The sequence below is a fragment of the Schistocerca nitens genome, chromosome 4, assembly GCF_023898315.1.
Source record: "Schistocerca nitens isolate TAMUIC-IGC-003100 chromosome 4, iqSchNite1.1, whole genome shotgun sequence".
Classification (NCBI taxonomy): domain Eukaryota; kingdom Metazoa; phylum Arthropoda; class Insecta; order Orthoptera; family Acrididae; genus Schistocerca; species Schistocerca nitens.
Genome location: NC_064617.1, coordinates 177,880,106 through 177,905,937, shown reverse-complemented (window position 1 = coordinate 177,905,937; position 25,832 = coordinate 177,880,106). Strand labels below are relative to the sequence as shown.

General features: G+C 38.5%; 1 protein-coding gene across 1 annotated transcript in view; it reads left to right on the top strand.

Moving 5' to 3' along the window:
- The window catches only part of LOC126251561 (glutamate-rich WD repeat-containing protein 1), a 53,537-nt gene extending 29,214 nt beyond the window's left edge, over positions 1 to 24,323 (top strand). Inside the window, exons 6-8 of the mRNA XM_049952078.1 lie at positions 7,363 to 7,531; positions 19,357 to 19,524; positions 23,465 to 24,323. Of these exons, the coding sequence (XP_049808035.1) occupies positions 7,363 to 7,531; positions 19,357 to 19,524; positions 23,465 to 23,602 (475 nt within the window). The 3' untranslated portion in view covers positions 23,603 to 24,323. The remainder of the gene's footprint in view (positions 1 to 7,362; positions 7,532 to 19,356; positions 19,525 to 23,464) is intronic.
- Positions 24,324 to 25,832: the final 1,509 nt, after the last annotated feature.

The following is a 25,832-nucleotide window of genomic DNA, read 5'->3' as shown; positions in this document are numbered from 1 at the left end:
CAACTCAGTCATTTCCAGAAAATGGGGTACAGTAGGTGGGCATGATTGTGAGGGTGATAGTTTTTGCCCTTTTTGGAGTTGAGTCCTCGTCCTCCCCTTCAGGATATTGTTCCTTTTCACCACTTAATAAATCAAAATGCTGCAGGACACTCTTCTTTGGCTCATCATTCTTAATTCCGTCAATACTGTATTGAATTCAGTTGTTGGCAGTACGAAGTGGAAAATAGTTTTACAGTCCACTTTCTGGTTCTGGTGCTGATCATTATCCTTTCAGTCATGTATGTGCCACCCTTATCTTTATTGTGGCACTGGATTACTGCTGGATGGGGAACCTGATTGTATCTCTCATCTTTCTTCAAACATCTTTTACATTGATCTACGGACTGATTCCCAAAATTGGTAGATGAAGTTATCACTGCCATTTTACAATAGAAATAAATTGGTCTTTCCTCACTGTTCGGTCAGCAGACCTACAGCCTTGATTTGTAAGAACCTTTTTTGCTGTCAGATGGACTTTCCTGGGTATTCTTGACTTCATTATTGTTCCAGTGGCGGGCTAGTTTTTTTCAGCCAGTGATTCTAGTAAGGGCACAGAGGTAAATTATCTATCAAAAAACATGTGTTCCTTTTGGAAGATTCTGGCAAAGTGTGAGGATTGCTGAGGCTCCTATTTGTTATTTTAATTGTTGACCAGTCACCTCAGGAAAGTTCCTTATCTTGATAAATCTCAAAGTGAATGACTTGTCCTGAAGGAGAACCCAACACAAAATTTTTAAGCCCTTCAGGATTTAGCTTTCCTGAAACACTTTTTTTTCTGTACTGTTGAAGTTCTAGGCAAAATCAGACATGCTCTCTTTACACATTCCAAAAGTGGCCTTAGTTTCCACAATTTATCCTGTCTATGTCTATGTCCTTTAAATGACTTCGAATGGTGAAGTATCAGTGTAGAGTCATATTTTAATAAATGCTAATAACTTGAGTTGTTTCATGCCAGTACATCCTGACTCTAGTATATCCCAAACAAGAGATTAGTATTGTTGCCATGGATAAAAATACTAGCAGTTCCTTGGAAGACAGCTTTAAAGGCCTTCCAGTCTGCTGTACGTATATTATTGGTAAACTCAGCCATTTCCTTAAAAAAGGCTGAGATTTGATATGTCTCCATTCAAAAGCAGACTAAAATTTCTTCCAAAATGAGCTTTGATCATATCCTTTAAGAAAATTATTGTGTTAATATAGTGCCCACTTTCCTGACAGATAATAATGATAATAATAATTAATAATAATAATGCATCAGATAACATCATTTAGCGACAGTTACAACAAGAAATGAATTGGAAATAAGCAAAGATACCTGATGTCGAAGAACCAGTGCTCAAATATGTGACACCAAAGTCCACGTATCCATTCCAGTGGACATTAATGTTTTGTAACCATAATTAAAGAAACATGCAGTACTACCAAAGCTTATTACATAGCAAAACCTTGTAAACAACACTTACAAATTTTGTCTACAAAAGGTACATATTTTCATGAAATAGATTTTGAACAATACATAGTAATGAAGGATTACTCACTTCCCATGGTAACAGGTCATAAAAGCTACTACTTGGTTCCAGGTGATTGTAGTGACTGTTTCTCCCACCAGAGGACCGCACCATACTGTCCATTCATATGGATGATAGGTATTGTGATGGAAAATGCGGAATCTCTTCTCAGTTCTTTCCTGTAACATATGTTGATCATTTTAGCAATGGGAAAGGATATGGGCAGTTTTCACCTACATTATGCCTTGTGGAGTAGTGGGCAAGCTACACTCAAATGTATACTGATGGCTCAAAAATGGATACAGAAATGTAGATGTGATGCACCTTTTTCTGCCCTTGAGCTGCTGAAGAAAGGAAGTCTCAACTCCCAGGCAATGCTTCCATATTTCTCACTGAATCATTTGTTGTTCTGCAGGTGGTACAATATGTAAGCTCTCTCCAAATCTGTAAAAATCACTGACTCGCAAAGTGTGCGAAAATCTATCAGCTACTGGAATTGGAACAAAGTAACTTGTAAATATACCTGAGACCTAGTATCATTACTATCAAGCAAAAAAGGCTTTTCACATTATAGAATCCTTTTCCATCAAATCAAATTCTGGCATTTAATGTAATGACAAAGCAGGCCAACTAGCAAGAGATGTGATTAGCGGCGGAAGACTTATGAACATCAGACTTCCATACACAGACTGCCTTTTGAAAATCAAATGAGAAGTAATTGTTTCATGCCAGGAGAAATGAACTGATAGTCAAAAAAAGAGGGGTACCAAGATAACCATAGTTTAAATTCTAAACACCCAAGGAAAATATCATCTATTGTGCGGACACATCTCAATCATGGATCCATCCGTGGCCGCTTAAATCAGATTGGCATATCAGGGACATCTTACTATCAATGTGATGACATCACAATTTGAGAAGCAAATCACATTCTACCTCAGTGCAAGTGTTATGAGACCAGCAGAGTTAACTTTTGACAGGAGCCATTGAGACTTGGTTGCTGCCAGCCACTCTGTACTATTCCAGTTCTTGGAGATACATTCAGGTGTACCTCTGATGCCTTAGCCAAGTTTACAGCTGAAGAGGATGTAAAAATCTGAAAGCAATGATGGCTATCAATCTTACTGCAGGAACTGAATTATCAGGTTTCATACAAACAAGTAGTTTACTTTCACTTGCATCTAGTACTCTCTTCAAATACATGTCACCATTATATTCTAAAATTGTATTTAAGAATGTCTCCTCCGCCCAGTGTATCTGATCAAGTTTAAATGTTACACATGACTCTAATCGACATTTTAATTAAATTATGGTGGCTAAATAGTGCATGCTAAAAAAATTTTAAAAATATGCAGAGTCTTTGATAGCAGGACAGAAAACTCTGACAGGCACACTCAGGAGAGAAAGAAATCGTGCTAGATTTTGGAATAAATCCTTTGACAAGCTAGAGCACACACACACACACACACACACACACACACACACACACACACACACACACACACAGAGGAATGTGGGAGGGAAGAGTGGCAGGTGCATGGGCTAGGCCTGCAATGCATTGTACCAGAGATGGTACAGTGCAATGTACGATGAAGGTGATGCAGGGATGTGGATTGGGAGAGGGATACAGGACAGAGGAAGGGTGAAATATTATGTGGAGGGAGTAAGGACAGTGAGTAAATGGAGATTGAGGCCAGAAGGGTTATAGAAGTAAAGGAGGTGTTTAACTCCCATCTGCGTAATTCAGGAAAGCTGGTGGTGGGGGGAGGGATCCAAATGGTCCAGATTGTGAAGCAACCATTGTAATTGAGGTTAGGGTGTCCTCAGTCGCATGTTGTGCCCCTGTGTTGTCAACTTTGTTCTTGGCCACAGTTTGATGGTCGTCATTCATGCTGATGAACAGCTGGTTGGTTGTCATACTAACATAGAAAAGTGTGCATTGATTGTGGTGGAATTGGCATGTTTCAAGGCTGCTTTTACAGATGGCCCTGCCTATGAAGGTCATGATAAACCTGTGACAAAACTGTAGTAAGAAGTGCTGAATGGGTGAACTGGACATGTCATGCCCCTTGGTCATTCTGTGGGTGTGATCTCTGTGGCAAGGGGTTGAGAGTGGGAGTTGCACAGGGATGGACCAGCATGTTGTGTAGGTTGGGTGCATAATGGAATATCAATTTGGGAGGGGTGGTGATGATCTTGGGTAGGGTGATACTTATTTCTTCTGGGTATGTTGAGAGATGATCAAAGCCCCGGTGAAGGATATGGTTCAGTTGTTTCAATTGAGGATGATATTGGGTGATGATGGGGATGCTCCTATGTAGCTGTTTCTATGAGGTGGTGGAAGGATTTAGGGATGTGTGAGGATATAGCACAGGCACCTTTTTTGCAGGTTAGGTTTGGCCAGTAGTGTCTTTTTGTGAAGACCCTCATGATACTGGGCACGGGAGTACTTGTCACTGCAGATATGCTCTCCATGGATGGCCAGTTTGTAGGGAAGTGCTTTCTTGGTGTGGAAATGACAGCTATCAAAATGAAGGTTCTGTTGGTATTAATTGGGTTTAATATGGACAGAGGTGTAAATGGAGTAATCAGAGAGGTGGAGGTTAACATCCAGGCAGGTGGCACATTGTATTGAGGAAGACTAGGTAAAGTGGGTGGCAGAGTTGTTGGGGTGATGGAAGAATAGAGGATGGGTGTTTTGTCCCTGTGCCCAGGTCATGAAGATATCATCAGTGAACCTGAACCAGAAAAAGGGTTTGGGGTTTTGGGAGGCTAGCAAAGCTTCCTCTAGATAGCCAATAAAAAGGTTGGCATAGGACAGTGCCATATGGGTATCAGTGTCTGTACCATGGATTTGTTTATAAAGCTTCCCCTCAAAGGAGTAGTAGTTGAGTGTCAGGGTGCAGTCGGTAAGGTGTGTAAGGAACGAGGTAATGGGTTTGGAGTCTGACGGATGTTGGGCAATGTTGGGCAAGTTACTGTTTGGCAGTGGCAAGACCTTGGGCATGAGGGACATTGGTGTCTTGGGAGGTGGCATCAGCAGAGATGATTAGGGATCCAGATGGGTGGGGACAGTGGAAAGTCAATGATGGGAGTGGTTTGTATCTTTGATGTGTGAGGCTAGGTTTCAGCCAATTGGTTGAAGGTTTTGGTCAACAAAAGCAGAAATTCTTTCAGTAGGAAGACAATAAGTAGTTGCAATGCGGTGTCCAGGATTGTTCAGTTTGCAGATTTTGGGGAGCATATTGAATGCTTGTGTGCAGAGTGTTGTTGGGTTGAGAAGGGTGGTGGACTTATGGGAGAGGTTCTGAAGCTTAATGGTACAGATTATACAGTTCTTGATTTTTGAAATGGGATTTGTAGACTCTCAATCTGCCATATGATTGAAGTTGTATTTAATAATAATAATAATAGTGGTATAGTGTATCTGTTCATACAGCCCATTAAGTACTGGGATGGTTTAGTCCCACATTTGAAGGCAGATGTTTGTTGTCAACACAGTGTGGTGTTACCATTGTGTGCCTCCATCTGTTAGATGGCATAGGAACAAAGAAACACTAACTAATAGCTAGTTTGGCTTTGACAGTCATTTCTGTAAGTTTTGCTATGTGGTATTTCCTCTACACAGTTTGCCTGATGTAGGTTAAATGTTACACATCGACTTGATCCTTACTTTTGTATGAGAAAATTAGTGCTGAGATAAAGGTGAAACAGGGTGCTGTTTGTAATGGTCAGACATCTGTTTTGATGATTGATCAGGATACCCAGCAAATGTGGTTACTGAAGGGGTCATTGATAGAGTCCATGATGTGATTCTTGCTGACAACCGAATAAAAGTGCCCAAATTACAATGGGCTTAAGTGTTTATATGGGATTGGCAATTAATATTTTACATGATATGTTGATGATGGGGGGGGGGGGGGGGGAACAAAAAAAAAAAAAAAAAAAAATTGGCTTCTGCCACAATTGCTATGCTGGACAGCAGTTGGGTTCTACTTTCAACTCTGAATCTGTTTTCCACACTTGGTGCTCTTTATCTCACACAAAATTTAGGAATTTAATTTTTGATAACTAAAATTCAATGTTGTCTGGACAGGATATATTTTTAAACTTTACTATTCTAAACTGGTATTGAGCTTGCATCCTCATCTTCACTGGTAGTTACAGTGTACCACTGAAGTTGCACATGTGGCCCCATATTGGTCCAGTATAATAGAATTTCAAAATAAATCATATATAGCCAATGACAACTTTATAATTAAAAATAAACTTCCTGAGTATGTTGTTATATTTTGAGAGATTTAAGCAACAGTTTTTGCATAAAATTATCACTGTCTATAAGACCTAGATTCATCATGATGTCCCAGAAACAAAGGAACAATAAAAAAAAAAAATGGGCTGAGACTGATGAATCTGCACCACAGAAGGGCATGGGCTGGCAAAGTTGTGGCACCAATATTTTGTGGCAAAGTTGTGGCACCAATATTTTGGGATTCAAAGGTTGTAGAATTCTTTAGAAAAAGGGAAAACAATTGCTACACTGTGATGCAATGTGATGCTATAAGAAAGTACTTCAGTATGAAACTGAAGGAAATACGCCTTCATTTGCTGAAGAAGAAAATGCTGTTTCATGATGACAACCGTTCTTTCAATAATGAATATCTGTCTCGTGATGTATCCACTGCACGGATGTTCATCTTTGGAGTGAAATCAAAACACATGCCCACTTTAGCTTATCAAAGTTTTATTATATAGCAATTTATTTGCTGGTATTATTGTCTCCTCTCAGAGGTACGGTGATCTTGAGTTCTTGTTGTACAAAGAAATCTGTAATTCTGTAATTTTTCAGGATTTTAAATGGAAAATGTTCACACTTTTAACATCTGCATTCTGAAACATTCACTTGACTAGTTGACAACAATTAACATCAATTCACTCACTTGAGCTATGATCTCTAATTAAATAAAAACATGTTTACTCTTTACAATAACTAAAACCCAACTGCTTTTTACAACAACTAAAACAAGACTGCTTCTTACAGTCTTATTGCCAGTCGCAAGAGAGAGTTCAAGGATTGCATTTGTAGGGTGAAGTGTTACACTAGCTAGATCACTGGCAAAGATATTATATGAATGTTTAACAAAACTCAGTGGAAAACAGAGGTACATATTTTTATGTAGAAGCTTCAAAATTATCTTAATCACACAAAATGTAAACAGCAATGGATGAAGTGTGAAATCTTGGTATAAATAGTTTTGTGTGAGCTGCTTTTCTTACAAATGAAAATATTGATACTCATTAGTATCAGAGTTCATAATGAGTATTAAGGGTGAATTGTACTAGGAATTGCTGCCACAATCCTTGTACTCGCATGACCTGTCTCCTGCTATTTCTTCTTCTTTCTGAAACAAGAAGAAATAGGTATCGGGTAAAAAATTCCACTCAAATTCAGTCATCATGAAGGTAGGGGCATGGTTTAGAGAGCTTGAAAATTCCTCCATTTTGGATGGTTTATAAAACAGGGCAAGACCTTGGGGAAAAGGTATATCCTTGAAAGGCAATTACATTGAAAAGTAAATAATTTATTTTTGGAAAAAAGTAGACTTCTTCATTCCTAACATTTTTTCGTATTGAAGTACCCTTGTACGTCGTGAGATAGTAAATGGCACTGTAGACAGAAATGCAGCTAACTTAAATCAACATATGAACATGTTCTATGCTATGACTGTGTTATGTATATATTTTACTCTTGAATGGTATATAAATTTTCAGTATAAGTTTGATAATAAATGTTCTTTCTCTGTCGCATTTTTAGTTTGAGAATATGGGACACCCGTTCATCACCTCAGGATGCAAATAAATTAACTGTCGAGAATGCTCATGAAAGTGATGTGAATGTCATCAGTTGGAATAAGCATGAACCACTCATTGTTTCAGGAGGAGATGATGGCATTCTCCATATATGGGATTTAAGAATGTTCAAGGTACTGTTCGTAAATCTGCTTTACACAATTTATAGCAAACAAATTACTGAGTGTTTGACATAAACTTGTGACAATAATAATGGTAGTAGAAAGTAAGTTACTTATGAAGGTTTAATGGAAGAATTTTACTCATATTTGGTTCAGTTCTCTGGGTCACATAGACATAATGAGCTAGAAAAATGACTGTCTACTTCAGCAAAAAAAGAAACAAAGAAAAACAAATAGTTTAAACTAGTTAAGAATAATTAGGAATAACCCAAACACTGATAGCTGCATATAACAGCTGGTGGTAGCAGTTTTACTTTGTGCATTCATATTGCCGAGTGGTTAGAGGCATCATGTCATGAATTGTGCGGCCCCTCCCGCCGGAGGTTCGAGTCGTCCCTCATGTGTGTGTGTGTGTGTGTGTGTGTGTGTGTGTGTGTGTGTGTGTGTTCTGAGCATAAGTTAGTTTAAGTAGTGTGTAAGTCTAGGGACCGATGATGTCAGCAGTTTGGTCCCTTAGGCATTCACACATATTTGAACATTTTTGCATTCATATTATGTGATTTACAGTGCACTTTGGTTTGATCATGAGATTACTTCCTTCTACCACTGCCAATCAGTAAAATCAAAGTTTCTTGTGAATAATATCTCTTGTTTGGTCAGCAGCAGCACAGCTCTACATTACAAACTGCCGTGAAAGAAAAAAGGATGTGCTTTTTGACAGGCACCCCCATGAATGGGTTGCACTAAGCATTCTTCCTTTTTTCTGTCACTTTGATAGTTTGGTGAAAATAACAAATGTATTGCTTTTCCTGAAAGCTTCCTTTCATAGCCCTTTCCTTCAGAATTTTGTGGTTTGTGGGTTGGATAACCAAAAGAAGGACCTAAGTCTCTGTTAAGGACCCATTCATCATAATTTCCCCCCACTCACCTCCACAGGATAGAGTTACTTTCAACTCAACACCCGAAATGGATTTAAATCGCGTACCTTTTCATGTGAGAGATAGTCATAAAGTTGCTATGTGCAAAGGTTTAAGTGTGCTGAAATATTAATTTCCCACTAGTATCACTGTTACTATCGTGTCAGAAATCATAACATAGAGAATCGTGATGTACTTTTAAAAAGATTATAACATGCACATATAATTGAATTGTTTCCTTGGGGAGCTGCTCTGCAAAGTGCTGAGCATTTCCTTGCACAATTTTACTCACTGAATGTACCTCTCATATAATATAATGCTATCTGAATGATATGTAGACCAAATACAATTAAAAAAAGAAAGAAAAATGAGAACACTTGTTCAGCTTGTGTGCACAGGTGTATCTCCTCAAACAATTCAGTGAATGTGGCATAGTCTGCACTCTTGTACTGTTCTTGAGGAACATTTAATAGCAAGTACATTATTCTGGGGACTGAGCACAGATTGTTTCTTTTGCGCTTGGGAAGATCAAGAAATCAGGCAGATCAGCTCTGGTCTTTTAGTGTACTCTGGAGAAGAGATGTGTCATGTTAGAACAAGAATTTAACAAATGTCTGCTTCAATTGTTCTCCTGCATTATTTTTCTCCCCTTTTTTAAAAATAAATCCTGTTGCAATGAATGGTGTGTGCACTACTCTTTTGCCACAGTCTTCAATCCTTATCTTACAAGAGTGCTTTGTTCTTTGGGTCTGATTGGTATACCCATATTTTGTGATCTATTAACATGTTGAATATCACTTTTTCTATGTATTATAATTGGAACTATCAAGTATCTGTTGACAAAACTCTAAATTTATAAAAGGTTATTCTCCCTCCTTATCACAGAGGTTGTGATTCAGACAGAAGAAATTGTTATAAATTATAAAGATCACAGATAGAAAGACAATATGTGACAGCTTAAAATGACCTTTGTGATCCAAGCAGTAACCAAAACTTCAAAATTATAAGGATTACAGATCCCAGGATACCTTGTCACAGCTTAAAGAACAATTGCTAAGCCTTCTGTTCCTGGGTTAGTCAATGTAATACCCACCAACTGCAGGTCATCTTCGCATGAAGACTGCCACATGTATCTCAAAAATAACATTTGATCAGGTCTCAAGAGTAAAAAAATATTCTTGTTAGTGCAGCCGATATTTCCTGCAATTACAAATGAATTTTTTTCAGACGGGGTATTTTATGAGTGCCCATACCAGGTTTTATCTTTCACAGAATGTATTTTGTTTGCCTTAATTTTCTCAACAACTGACAGATTGTGACTATGGGACCAGAAGTGAACTCCTGGCATGCATTTCCTAAGTGTATATATTCAGACTCCACCACTGTAAATATTGAACGTTGTTAAAATTTGCAAAAATAAGTAAGAAAGAATGAATAACATTATAATTTGCTGCTGCTGTAAGTGCAACTAAAGAACAGAAAGTAATGATTCCCAAATCTTTTTATATGTGCTTGATATGATTGAATTACATTGAAATTGTTTGTATTGGTATCAATTACATACCACTGTTTCCTTGGAGTGATGACTTCTTGATTAGTCTACGTGCTTGGTCTTAATTTTTCTTTGTGTTGAATAGTCTGAACTGATTATGTTTGTGCCACTGTTTTTTTGTGTGATGTTACTTGCAAGAGATACTACTTTTTTGTGTACTCTGGCTTACTTTTAAAATGAATTATTTCATTAATGATGTTGAGAATAAATGATGGGAAAGTGTGATCAGCTGAAGGCCATGAGAAATGGTGAAAAGCATTTGTAGATCTTTTTGAAAATGCAAGGAATTTTGAAAGAAGACTTTCGATAACAAAGAAAACAAAGGGAAGCAAACAGAACAGATATGTTAGCCAGAAACCGTGATGCTTATAAAATTATGACTATTCCCACATATCAGATTATTAGTTTATTTGTACTTGAATGTAGTTTCATTTCTTCTATTACTGGTAATATTAATTTCCTTTCATTTACCTTTCTATTTACCAATTCTTTTTTGCTGTTCTGTCTTTGTTGTCCCCAGATTTTTATTTTTGACTTGTGTTTGATTTAGCTGACTATGCTGCATGTTTCTTGATGGTTCATGTACCTCATTTTTCGTGCCTTTTTGAGCGTATTTTTCATTGCACTCATTGCTTTTTAATCATGTGTAACATTTCTTTGTTATTGCATTCTTAATTTGTTGGGAATCTGTCTTTCACTTTAACTCGTCAATTTGGTGTGAAACAGAATTCACCATAATTATTAATCATATGTTTTCCCGTCAACATCTGTTTGGTACTGAAAGTCAGTTCAGTTTACAACTGAAAGTAGGTTTGTATTTGATGTATTTTTATGTACTGTGCAAAATTTCAAGTCAGTCGATAAATTCAGCCTTCATAAATAGTGTTTTCAATTCTCTTGCTCCAATTTACAAAGCCTCAGCTACGAATTTTCGTTCAATGTTTCAAGGAGTACCTCCACACTCTTCACCAAGAGTAAAACTGACCTACTACTGCTGTAAAACACACCTTTGCTTCCATCGTGCATACCAGCTGAAATATACCTTACTTGTCTTGCAGCATAAACATGTTGTCATGGGGAGAGCATGATTGTTATATATACAATATGACATTGTTCTTGGTCTGGAGGGAGGAAACTTCTTCATTGCTGCATTTTGAGTGTGACAGTCCTGGACTTCCAAAGACAGAATGTTGCGGAAGATAGAATATTGTAGACTGGTCTATGACACTAGCTACTGTGTGTGATGGTGGGATTGAGAAGGCTGATAAAAAACATAATCATGTTTGCATAAAACAAACAGTTATTCCTCAACATAGACTCCATACAGCTCAGTGCATTTATTAAAACAATATTCCAATATTTTTATCCCCCCCCCCCCCCCCCCCCCATAGAAGTAATCTCCTTACTTGATGACAGTTTGTCCTGTCGATTCACTCTCTTTCCAAGCCATTTTTTTTAATTCTGTGAAAGGAATAGTGTAGTGTGTTTGGGGAACTATTTTGAAGCCTAGTTCATATGCTTTTGCTGTCACAATAGTTGCTATGTGAGCAAATGATAATGTGGGATGCCAGAAGCCCCAAATACTAGCTTGTAATCCTTGGCAGTTTCTCTGTTGAGTCAGCAAACGAGACACCCATCTTGGACTCTGCTTCTTGACATACCAAATTCAGTCTGAGTACTGTGTACCCAATCATTTGAAGCACTTACTATCTCTACACTCTCATGAATCTTAATGTAACAGGTTTCTATCAGGAAATAATGAATTTTTTTGACCATCTGTACAGAAAAATCTCAATCATCCAGATTTCACCAGATGTGTAGCACTTGTATAACCACATTTAAATTAATTTCTACAGTAATAAGCTCCTGAAGAGTTTCTGTGAGAGATGTTTTATGTTTTATGTGTAGCCATATCTACGAAACACAGGACACTGATCACCGAAGACTGATGCATTGAACAGCTGTGCATTATGTCTGTTATGAAGTGTAAACAAAACAATTACAAAAATCGTACTTACCAGTAGCTGTGCATAAGAAAATTGTCCACTATATCATAAAATGTATGACTTACTGATCTGCACTCATTCTTAAGGAGTAATGTACATCAGTGACACTAGGTAAGCTTTAATTTGACATTTCTGAAGTCCTATTGGGAGAAGGAGATTTTGCCCAAGTTTGCTGTGGTTAAACATCACACAAGGTCAGCAGGAGTAAATAATATTTTACAGAGCACCAGTCTGGCCATCGTCAAAGAAAGGATATGACATACAAGGTATGAACTGGATATGAATGCATGCAGGTTATATAATTGCTGTGTCTATTTATCTGCTTACCTCTCATCTGCAAGTGTGTTGATATGTTGACAGCAGATCATCAAAGAGCTCACTGTAGCAATACAACAAGTAAAGAAACAAAGAAATTTGAGCGACTTGTAACCACCCAAAACTTGGCGTCACCTCGTGGAACAGCAAGCACTGTCATCAACCTGTAAGACAAGATCCTGGATGAAGGGGCCATCTCCACCCTTAATGGAGGACTGAATTTTGCTCCTACACCACACACTGTACCTATCATGGAGTTCATTATTAGAGTGGAACGGGTAGTGCAGCATCTCTCACAAGACAATGCCAACGGCGTACAATTTATCATCAGTTTCATTATATCCTCATCCAAGCTGCCCAAATCTAACATCAGCAGAGCAGAGAGAGGGGCAGGGGAGACTCCATGCATTGTGGAAAGATCAAGATGTTGTGGTACTTCCAGCTGACAAGGGAAATGCTATGGGCTCTTTTTTAGTAGCACTAAATATTGTAGCAAAGGGGCATCGTTTTTGGAAAATGGCACATAGAAATGCTTAATCTTAGAGCACGAGTTCCTAGACCTCCTAGGCTGTATGGATTACTTGAAACCCACAAGGAAGGTATTCCATTGAGGCCAATTGTTAGCACTATTGGTTCTCCTAGCTACAGGCTGGCCAAATTAGCCCGAAAAAAGGCCATGCTGGCAAAAAAAAAGCACAAGCTGAAAATAATTTTAATCAACGTTAAGCATTCCATATAAGGGTTGTATGAGTTTGCAATGGCTTCTGATTTCTTCTAAACTTATGAGGGCTAAAACATGGAAAGTTTTTAACTTTTTAGTTTCTCATTTATAACTTGAAAATAATGCATGCTACAGAAAATTTTGCCAATGCCAAAGTGAAGGAGCATAAAATTTTGTGTAGAATGATCTCCATACAAGCTAAAATTGGTTCAGCCGTGTTGCTGCAATCACTCATAAAAAATCAGCATTTTTTACCAACTTCATGGAGAAGTGATTATTGGTCATGTTACAACACCTGTAACTCCAAAATAACTATTCCAAATGAAAAATACCATGCATCAGATTTATGGAGCATTAAATTCTACGTAAAAAGAGCTTCTAAATTGAGACTAAATTTGCTCACTCCTATGCATAGATACCAATAAAATCATGAAAGTATTTGTAGCGCTAAAATATTGCTAAGACATTTTTCTGGAGTACAGTTACTATTAAACCCAAGTCTTCCACATTGTCCAAATATTCAAATTTTAGGGCAATTTAGTTAGGTACCTACATACCTGGGTAGTTAACTCTATTTATGAATTTGATTATTCAAGTAGGTAATTCATAGTTTTTCATGTTAATTACTTGTGTTAATGTTCAGAGATGTCCGCAAGGGAAGTGGAAGAGACAAGAGATGGTACTTGCGTGTTCTTGGACTTAAGTAGGCTAAACCCAGAAACGATTATTGATATTTTTAGAGAAAACAACTTGTCACAAGTCACCAGCTGACCCAGTTTCTCAGTAATGACTTGGGGGGGGGGGAGGGGGGGGGAGAGAGAGAGAGAGAGAGAGAGAGAGAGAGAGAGAGAATAAAGTATACATTGTGGCGTCTCTCGCTCATCGGCACTCTATAAACCACCCTAGTTCCACTTTGCACTTTGGCATTAGGAACATGTTTACATCCCCTCCATACCGCCGTGCCCCTAAGCTCACGGCCGGCTGGTGCCCAGTGCTCCTTTGCGCAGACACTTCCATCTTCCGATGTGGACCATCCCACTCCTCTAACATAGATTCATTTCCAAAAGTTGCTTAGGGAGGACTTTGCATTGCTAAGTCTGCTATAAGGTAGAGCATCAAATCGTGGGATCCGCTTCACCATCATTTGAGGTAAGTGGGCTTTGTATTGCCTGTAGCAATCACCATGATAAGGCACTCAAACTCCTGAAACAGGAGCTTTCCCCTTGATTTAAATGTCAATTGCGATACTGATCAGGTTCACTCTGTAAGTTTCTACATGTATCTTTCATAAATGGATATTCACAGAATGTTTATGGTAATCATACAAAAAATATCAACCAATACTTTTTTATTAGTCTCCCTTTGTTGCTTTCAGAAATCTCATTCTGGAGAAGGGGAATCAAGCAATTGGTGATCTGGCGTATCCCAATTAATGAAATTGTTGTTGTTAACTTAATTTGTTTTGCCATTTGCGGGGTTGCACAACTTCTTCCCATTGTGGAAGAAGTGAGTGGGAATTCCAAGCACAGTTACAAAACTTGGAGGGGAAAAAAGCTCAACAACTAAACTATGGGTGCAATAGTTTCATTTGGTTTCAATACTTGAATAATTCAGTGAAGCTGAGAGAAATGGGGATTGGGAGTTGTACCTATCAAGCGTGAAGAACGGGATACCTTACTTCCACACAAGTGGCCACTTCCACTACACCAAAACTAGCCAAATATACTTGGAGGACATGCAGGAGCCTGATAAAAACTCATTCCTATTGAATATGAGCAATTTGTAAATAAATGTTGTTTTACCGTCAGATGAACCTAAAAACAATGGTCAGACATGACCTTTGAGCAAGTTCTCATGAGGGCTATATCCTCCTCTGGGGGCATGTCACGAAGGCGTGATGTTACTGATGGAACTCTGGCTAGGTGGTTTGCTGGAATGCCAACAGTAGTAGATGCTACACATCAAATTGACTAATTCTGTGGTGTATTACTTACCTCATCAGATCAGCATGTTTATACCACAAATCTTGGATGAAAATAGACAACACTGATGTGGATAAATTCAGTAAATAGTTTGATTCTCATGACCCATTCCTTCAAGGAACGTCCTTCATGTGCATTAGTACTGGAGTGTTGGAAGGTGATAAAATCAGCTGCTGAGAAGCTTATGAAAAGGGGGAAAAAAGTACAGAAAACACTCAATGGGAAAACTTTCAAGGAAGTGCAGTTCCTGAGGAAGATCAGAGTAGTGCCCCTACGAGCTGTGGTGTACAGTCAAGATGAAAGGCGAACCAGTCCCTCTCAGTCCTGATACAATTTTCTGTCAAATTCCTTTCCATAGGAAGTAATCACAACAGCTTGAGTCATATTTCATCTTTAAGTAAGCCCCATATCCATTATCTCTTTTTCGATGACGATGGAATAATGCACAAGACAAGAAAATTGGACGTCTTTAAGCTGTTCAATCCAGTTGATATTAAAATCACAGGCAACACGATCTTCGTCCTTGATGGTGGGTTCCTCTTACACCGTGTTGTATGCGATACTGATGAAGTGTTTTCCTCCATTATTTAAAAGTACCTGAAGTATGTCAAAAAATACTTTGGGTTCCAATGCTCCATAGTGTTTGATGGCTACCCAGAGGAGGAGCCGAGAAAAGCATAAAATCTGCTGAATGTGCTCAAAGTGCACACGCTGTCATCTGCTTCTGTTTTATTTGATGAAATGACATCACCAACTTTGTCAAAATAACAATTAAATGAACTTGAACTTGAGAAGAAACATCTTATCTCAGTGTTGACAGAAAAATTATGTGGTGAAGGATATCAGGTCAAGCAGGCCATTGAGGATACAGACTCCTTGATTGTTGGCAAAGACATAGAAAAGTCGAGACAGGGAGGCAATGTCTTCATTGTCGGGGAAGGTACTGACTTTGTGGTCCTTCTGACTGATGACATAGCAGGTAGTAGTGAGGACCTGTCAGAAATATCTTTCTTATGAAACCTGGAAAATGCAAGCAAAGCACATCCATTACACCCCGAAAATTCTAAGCTCTCTGTAGAAGTCAGGAAACGTGTTATTTCTTCATGCCTTCAGTGGCTGTGACACCAACTCTACATTTTTTCGACATGGCAAACCAGCATTTATAAACACATTTCAAAAGAACATGAACCTCTAACACGTTGCCTCAGACTTCATGGATCTCAACGCAACTCCTGATAAGGTAGCTGAGGCAGGAGCGAAGTTCATTGTTTGTTTGTACATGGGTGGCAGCTCCAGACCTTTGAGTGAAATTCATCTGCAACTGTTCCAGAGAGCTATAACAAAAAATAATATCTTCGATTACACATTTTGCCTCCCACTGAAGCTGCCACTCGCCAGCACTCCCTCAGGGTCAGATCTGGAGGAACAATCAGCTGGATCCACTGAAATGAGGATGGGAGAACACAAAAAATGTTCTGATTCCCATTGCAACCACCCAAACACCAGTGCCTCAGGAACTGCTCAACACAATATCCTACATGTGCAAAGTATGTCAAGCAACTTGTTCCTGCAGGAAAGCATTCATAAAATGCTTGGCTGTATGCAGCAGTTGCAAGGGGCTTTCATCCCTTGATTGTGTAACCGAAGAGGACATCTTCCTTTATTCAATGCATAACAAGAATGAGATTGACACTGTCGATGAAGAATTGGTGTACATCCAATGCCAGAAGAAAAGGAATGGGAAAACATCTCCTCCCTGGGACCATGTTCCCCGAAATGCAGAAAAGCATAAAAAAGAAATAAATTGTAAGTAAAAGTAAATACAGAACAATAATTCAGTAATATAAAGAATATTTGTAAAAAAATTATCTCTCATCAATTTTATATTGTAATTGAAGTATATTACCACTAATAAGACCTTTCATTTGATATGTTTTTTTTTCCATTTTTAAATCTGTTTATTGCCATTTTGGACTGGCATGGTAATAAATTCATATTAATACATAGAGCTATCTATCTAGGTAGATATGTTCTTAATTAAACTACCTTTAAATTTGAATATTTGGACGAATGTGGATGATTTAGGGTGCAAAAGTAATTGGACTTGGCAGGATTTTAACGTTACAAATACGTTCATGATTTTATTGGCATCTTTGTGTAGGTGTGTGCAAATTTAAAATTTAGGAACTCTTTTTAAACAGAATTTAATGTTCTATAACTCTGATACACTGTATTTTTCATTTGGATTAGTCATTTTTGAGTTACAGGCATTGGAGCAAAGGCGTAACCCACTTTTCCACAAAGTTAGTAAAAAATGCCAATTTTTGACAAGTGATTGTGGCTAAATGGCTGAACCGATTTTAACGTGTAAGTAGGTACTCTATGCGAAATTTTATGTGCTGCCATTTTGATAGTGGCAAAATTTTCTGTAGAATGCATGTATTTGAGTTATAGGTGAAAAACTGAAAAGGTTGAAAAATTTCGTTGTTTCCAGCCCTCTAAAGTTTAGCACAAGCCAGAAACCAGCGCAAGCTCATACAACTCTTATTTGGGATGTCTAACAGTGATTAAAATTATTTCAGCTTGAGCATATTTTTTAGTCAGCAAAAGTCTAATTTGCCTGGGCTAAATATTTAACCAAGTTGATGACTCCGATAGTTGGCAGCTGCAAACATTACATCAAAAACTCTCATATGCTTGTTGAGAAAGCAAACAGATTAAAATTGGTCCTAACGATGTCTCAATCAGCCTGAATGTGGTCTCACTTTTTACAAAAGTGCCTGTGGAGGACACATTGAAATTGTTGACAGAGCATTTTCTCCTGAAATGATAAAGTTGTTCCGACATGTTATGATGACCGCCTACTTCTTATATGGCAATAAGTTCTATGAAATGATGTAGAGAATTGCTATGGGTTCTCCATTGTCTCCGTCAGTGGCCAACTTTTTATGGAACATTTTAAGGAATGTGCATTAATTTTGGTTCCCCTTCATCCGTCTTCATTCTATCGTTACGATGATTATACGTTTACGGTATGGCCACACGGCATAGGAGCTCTTGGGCACTTCCAAAAACATATGAACAATATGTGCCCAAGCACTCAGTTCACTGTCGAGACAGTAAAACAAGGAAGGCTGCCATTTTTAGATGTTTTGTTACTATGAAAGGCGGATGAACGTCTCAGCCACTCGGTGAACCGCAAACAAATGCGCACTGATTTATATCTTAGTGTTCAGAGTTTTTGCCATCCAGTTCAGAAGAGAGCTGTTTTAAATGCACAGAGGAAAAGCTGTTTCTATTGAGAACCTCTTGGATTTTGAAATTAACCAGCTGAAATACGTGTTTCAAAAGAACAGCTGTGGATCTTGTGATGTGAAGTCAGTGTCTCCAAGAAAAAGAAATATGGAAGTGTTGAACATTCACATGATGAGCCCCCAATTATATTGCTTCATTTCTGCAATTCTACATCCATCAAAATAGGCAGAGTCCTGGGAAGACAAGGTATAAGATCTATTTTCTGACCTCCTAAGAAGATAAAGGAGATGCTACGCCCTGTTAAAGACTGTCTCAGCCTCAGGATCCCTGGGATTTATAATGTCCCTTGTGAATCCCAGTTACATTTCTCAGTCCATCCATTCCATTCTGACCACTGTGCAGGACATCAACACCATATTAGAAATTGAGAACTGGAGAAATAGGCAGTAGCTGAGCACAGCCTCACAAACACACAAAATATTGTTTGATGAAACAGAAGTTTTGTCCCAGGCTCCTACATACTGGAATTATGTAATTAAAGAGGCTGTAGAAATTGGAATGTGCGAGAACAACTTCAACTGTGACAATGAATATAATCTTAGTGGTGAATGTAAGCATGCTCTCGATGTAGAGAAGAGGCAGAGATATTTATCACAATGTTTACACTGTGATGGGGATGGTGGTGCCTCTAGTGCAGATGTTGACACCATCTATGACAGCACTGCATAATTACTGACCAATCAGAAGCCATCTTTGGGCTGTATGAGGCCATCACAACAGCAATTTTGACAGTCAGTCGCTCCTGATAAAGCCAATAGACATTATCTTCGAAAGCTCAACGTTGTACCTTGAATTGACACTGCAAGAAGTCCGACAATGTTTTATACTGCATACTTTATTCCTACCAAAAATATGTAGCTCTAGTAACAATAAGTGAAAATTTGCATTAAACATTACTAGGTGATCATCTTTTGTACATTGTTTTCCTTTGAATTTTCTCTGGTACTTAAAAGAATAAATAGCCAGTTATAAGAGACATGAATATAATTATCAAATTGATGTTCTGTCTTCCTATCAAATATTTTTCAGGAAGGGTCAGCTTTGGCTACCTTCAAGCATCACACAGAGCCCGTGACTACAGTTGAATGGAATCCTGTGGATTCAACAGTTTTTGCATCTGGTGGTGCTGATAATCAAATAGCCCTTTGGGATTTAGCTCTGGAAAGAGATGATACTGCAGAGGAGGAAGATCTGAAGGTAATGTTTTTTTCTATGTATAATCTTCATTAAATATCACATTGCTAAATATATGCAAGTACTATAGTCCAAAACAATAGAAAAAATGCTTCAAACTACAGTTCTGATGTGCTACTTTTACTGTTAGCAATTGTGACTCTTTTACTGTTAGTCATTGTGACTAACTTTTTGAGTGTTTTGTAACATGGGCGGTATCTGGCCTGTCTGCTCTCTATTCTTAGTAAGATAGTCAGTTTTCATGATGATGTACTCATTGATGACTTAACTGAATGGGAACTTGTAAGCTGGAAGTAATGTGTGCACTTAGCTATTCAAATAACTGTGAGGGTTGTACCAAAAGTAAGGTTCCCAATGACCTACAGCCTCGAGGGAAGGTACTAGGCTCTTTACAATGAGCGTGACCACTACTTCTAGTTCTTACGGCCCTTTTCTGCTGTTTAAAAACTGTGTCCATGTTTTGGCCTTTGATCCCCAGAAAAGAATCCCATAGCTAAGAATTGAATGTATGTAAGCATTGTGTGTCACCACAAGGCATTGGCTGTTACAAACTGATGCTAACACCCTAGGAGCTGATGACATTGTTTTTGCCAGTATCTTTGTATGTTCACTCCATATTAGCTAAAAATTAATGTTCATTGTTAAAAGCTTCGTTTCCTACACAATCTATAGACTTTCCATGTGTGCTTAAAGTGACAGAGTTGCTTCCTCTCTTTACCCTGAAATGCTTACAGTTCATTTTCTTTATGTTCGGTGTATTTATTACATACTGCCCAACTGTAAACATCCTTGAGGATCTTATTTGCTTTTTCTAATAGCAGTTCTGATGTTTTATCAATGGCTATGATGTTGTTGTCATAGGCAGAGAGAACTTTTTCACCATGTATTACTCTGCCTGAAAGTCATTGATACATATTAAGAAAAGAACTGGACTCAGTACACTACCCTGAGGAACACCAATGTTTATAAATTTCTTCTCTGATAGTTGTTTTAATAAAAATTTATCATCAGCTTACATGTGAACAATCTCTACCTTTTGCGGCCTGTTTTCCAAGTAAGACTGAAACTATTTATTCACTGTTCCTTTGATACATAGTGCTTCTAGCTTGCTCAGTAGTATTTTATGGTCAATAATGTCAAATGCCTTGGAAAAGTCTAAGAAAATGCCTGTTCAAAAACTTCAAGTACAACTTTTGTGAACTCAGCAATGACTGATATTGTACTTCTTCCACTTCTGAATCTGAACAGTGCTTCTTCAAAGACGCTGTATTTACTCATATAACTTATCAGTCACTCTTTCATGATTGCTTTAGTTATTTTCTAGAATGAAGACAGCATTGAAACTGGCCTGTGGTTTTTCATTACTTTCTGCATAACTTTTCTTTAGCAAGGGCACCACTCAGACGTGCTTAGTGTATTATGAGAAAACACATGAACTAAAAGATTCATTTATTACGGTTGTTAATGGGGTTTGTATGCTGTCAATGCACACCTTCACAACAGGAACTGTATCTGTGCCTGCTGCTGACTTTGTATTTTTTTAATTGTTGTCCTGTCTTCCTAACTTCAAGCTCTGTTGTGGAAAACATCATCATTGTGCTTGCTGTGTATGGGTGGGTGCTTGTGTGTTTTATGAAGATTTTGCTGCAGGTTCTCCAAATACCAGAGAAATAATTATTTAGAAAATTTGGTAATTTCTGGGGACTTATTATTTTTCTATTCCCCCTTTAATTTGTATGTTGTCATGCCTTTTCCAGTCTTGTTTTATAACTTCCCCCACCACACACCACTCTGCTTTTATTTTTGCATTATATATTAATTTGTCATTGAATTATTTTTTGTCACAAGCAGTACACTTCTGTATATTTTTTTTTGTGTCTGTGATAGAACTCAAGGAAATATGGATTAGTGCAGTGTTTTTCCAAGGAACTGAGAAATTTGTGTCTGTGAGGACTTTCTAATATCTGTAGTTACCCATATATTTTCCTTATCTGCAGCAGTAAAAATGGCTACTTTTGGAAACATCAGCTCAAAAATTAATTTAAACAATGTGCAAAATGTAGAGAACTTAGCATCTACGTTGCTTTCCATGTACACTTCATCCCAGGTTAAATTTGCCATTGGTCAAGAAAAAGTATGTATTTTATTACCCCAGAAAATCATTTTGTAGGTCTGCAGTTTTGTAGGTTTCACTGAGTTTGTCTTTAGCTATAGTATTTGACAGTAATGATCCGAAATCTCTTATAAATACATCACAATTTTTCTTGTTAATCTCCATAAGTGCATGATCTGAAACTAAACTTTTTGAGATCCTCATAGCAGTGTTTACCATTTGTGCCGCACTGAAAGCACACAAAACGCCATGGAAGTTATTACTCATTTCACCCTCAACATCTCTGTTAATATTCATGCCTCCACATATTATGTGTGTTTTTTGGGGCTGAGACCCTTTCCAAGACTTCAGTTAATTTGCTCAAGAAAGTGTTCATATTACTGCTAGATGAGCAGTAAACAACAGAATTATTAGCTTCTTGTCGGTGTCTAGTTTGGTTACTTTAGTGGCTGATAGTTCAAAATGTCTTGCTTACACTAGTTGTGGTCATATCTCTAGCTGTAAAACGTGTGCCACCCCTGAAATATATAAACGATCCCCCCCCCCCCCCTTAAGGTAGACCTACAGTAGCGTATTGCACATTCAAATGATGATAGCACTATATGCTGCGATACACCATCTCTATGCCAGTGCTTTGTAATGCAGACTACCATGCTGTCATTCAACTTCAGGCTGATGTACTTTAGTGTTAATGGACTACAAATTTTGATGAATAATAGATAATTCTGTACGAATTTCCAATGTGCTTGCCCACTTCAATGTGGCACATTCTTTTTCCTGTGTGTATGGTGCAGAAATCTCTAAGTTGTTGGAGATCCTCTTAAGATAGGGGAGCCTGTCGTCATGGTTTATCCTAAAAAAGCCGTAGTTCTCCTACCCATAACAATAGATGTTTGACTGTGCATGAATCCACAGTTACTCACTATACTCTCATTAATCAACTCTACCAACCTCCCTTCACTAAACCCGCTGAGGTGCAGACCATGCATAGTGTAACCCCACCTTCCGATAGTCCTCACTTGCACCACCACAAAGTTTTTCTGGCCAACAGTCATCAACACCATCTCCAGCTCCATGTTGACATGCCTTACAGCACTGCCAAGATGAGACTGATCATGCTGCTAGAACAGCTCTACTGTGCTCACAATGATGCCACCAGTTAGGGAAGCTATCTTATTCAGGTCACCACCTACAAAGTATGCCCTGCCCATGTCCCTGTCCCTGTCCCTGTCCAGGTTGTTCCCTGCCCCACCCACTATCACTACCTGATCTTCTTTTGTGAAGCCTTTACACAAAGGCCTTAAAACTTCAATCACCTGATTCAGCCCAGCACATGACTTGAAAATGCTGGTGACCGGATACTCCTCCCCAATTTCTCCTGTAATCGAGGGCCTACACCTCGGACATGGCTGCTACCTAGCAGTAGCACTCCCTTCTTCCTAACATTATTGTTATTCCTAAGCTTCCTAATCACAGGCAGAGTCTGCTGCACATATCCTACTCCTGTGCCATCCTCTCCCTTCAAGTCTGGCACTTGGAAACATGTTGCTGGGAGCCACAGCAAAACTATCAGACTGTGTTCTCCTCCTGTTAGCTGTACTACCAGCTGCCAGTTCCCAGCCACCACCCTGACCCTTACCTTCCCTTAACTCATCAGCTCTCTCTCTAGCCTGAGCCAACAGTGATTAATAATTTATGTTTTAGTTGTTAGTTTTTTTGTTATGAAACATTTTCAGCCTCTGATGATTGTTGTTAGTTCATATTGTTATCATTAGTGCTCAGCGAGTGATGATCTTCTTTTTCTGAATTGTCTTTGTACTTAATTTACAGGATGTACCACCTCAGCTGCTGTTCATTCACCAGGGTCAGAAAGATATCAAAGAACTCCACTGGCATCCACAGATGAAAGGTGTCATCCTCAGCACAGCTCTCAGTGGCTTCAATATTTTTCGTACAATTAGTGTGTGATAGTCTTCCAACAGAGACTGCAAGCAAAGGAAGACTAATGTGGACTGTAATAATTCCAGAGGGAGTGATTGGATAAGTTGTGAAGTGAAAGGACAGTCTTTGTCCCATGGGTACCACAAAGGCGGGGGGGGGGGGGGGTGTAGGAAAAGACAGATTGCCACTTACTGTAAACAAGACACATGTTAAGTTGCAGATCGGTACAGTTAAGACACTTACATAAAGCTTTCAGCCACAACCTTCATCAGCAAAAGAGAAACACACACTATTCACACACACAAGCAAACGCACCTCATGCACACATGTCCGCCAACTCCAGCATCTCGGGCCAGAATGCATTCTAGCTCAAGTGACTTTTAATTGTGCCTGTCTGCAACTTAACATGCCTTCTTTGCAGTTAGTAGCAATCTGTCTTTTGCAGCATTGTTGGTATTTCTACCTGGAGTTTCCATTGTTTAAATAAAGTATTTTATGCAGTAATTCAATGCTCCAAAGGGCAATGAATTGTGCTTTGTTGACTATCTGTTTGTATAATTTTACAAAAATGCATTAGACTCAGACTAGTGCTTACTTGCCTAAGTTTTTCGCTCTATATATTGAACTGACTAAAAAATTTTAGAGAAGTTTTTTCAGGAAATTGTGCAAAAGTTTGATGACTCAGACATTTAGTGAACTTATTGTTGTATATTATTGTATTGTGCTTGTGGATATTGAGATGTATTGAGTAAAATCACTGCTGAAGGTTGATTTTCTAGTTATCTTTAAACTTCAGAGTGTGAAGAGATCAGATGAAGTGAACTTCTGTCATCAAATTTTCATTGTCTTTTATATGAAGTTATGTTCCTTGAGATTACAATTTACAAGAAACAGATCACTATATAATGCACACACCTTTTATGTATTTATACATTTCCCGGTGTCCCAGTGGTTTCATTGCTGCTTGTACTTATGTGCGTAGTATGTGGAAGTGCATACACCGCCTAGTCTGCTGTCCTAAATATGCCTTAAATTATTCAGTCGCCGTTAGCGCTCATGGATTGGACCCGCTATTTGGTTCAGGTCTGTCGTGCTAATCATTTTTCATCACTCGGCAGCTATGTGCAGAGTTGTAAGATAGGTTGTTCTTCAGCTAACATCATCAAATCAACAAATACTCAGATGTCAGTTTAAAGTATGTATTCTTCAACTTCATAAACAACATTCCACATCTTGCAGAACAAATTAATATCCTGATTATCAGAGCTGAGAGTGTTTTCTATGTGATAGATTGTTACAGACGATCCAAATCAACTCTATTTCAGATCTCTGCACAGAGGAGAACCCAATCACGAATTGTCAAGCAGAGCAGTGTTCTGTGGGCAGACCTCACCTCTCGTATGGCACCAGTGTCCCCACAAAACAGCAGGTGGCAATACTGCTCATACTACTCCCCAGACATACAGCATCCATGTATTACTCCATGTCTGCACAGAATTTCCCACAAAGAGGGCTGTCTGGTCTTTTTGCCTAACTTGCACATTAAGAAATCTTCCAACATATCTCAGCAGTTAAGCCAAGCCTTGAATGTGACATGCTAGTTAATGCAAAATAGCCTGTGCCACAACAATTTATTATGTCTGCATTTGTGTTCCATTTGACAAAGTTTAGAAGTAGTGAACATGCCAACGCCACCTGTCTGTGTTTATCCACTGGAGATCAGGCTATTAAAAATATTTTTTTAGTGGGTAATATGTGTATCTTTTGTTGTAATTGAATATAATAGAGGGAAACATTCCACGTGGGAAAAATATTCCACGTGGGAAAAATCCGCCAGGCCTCAATCTCCGCTAATTTCAATTTGCCGCCGCTCATACCTCACCTGTCTTTCAACAACATCTTTGCCTCTGTACTTCCGCCTCGACTGACATCTCTGCCCAAACTCTTTGCCTTTACAAATGTCTGCTTGTGTCTGTGTATGTGCGGATGGATATGTGTGTGTGTGCGAGTGTATACCTGTCGTTTTTTCCCCCTAAGGTAAGTCTTTCCGCTCCCGGGATTGGAATGACTCCTTACCCTCTCCCTTAAAACCCACATCCTTTCGTCTTTCCCTCTCCTTCCCTCTTTCCTGATGAGGCAACAGTTTGTTGCGAAAGCTTGAATTTTGTGTGTATGTTTGTGTTTGTTTGTGTGTCTATCGACCTGCCAGCACTTTCGTTCGGTAAGATCTATTTTGTTGTAATTGGAATGAAATGAA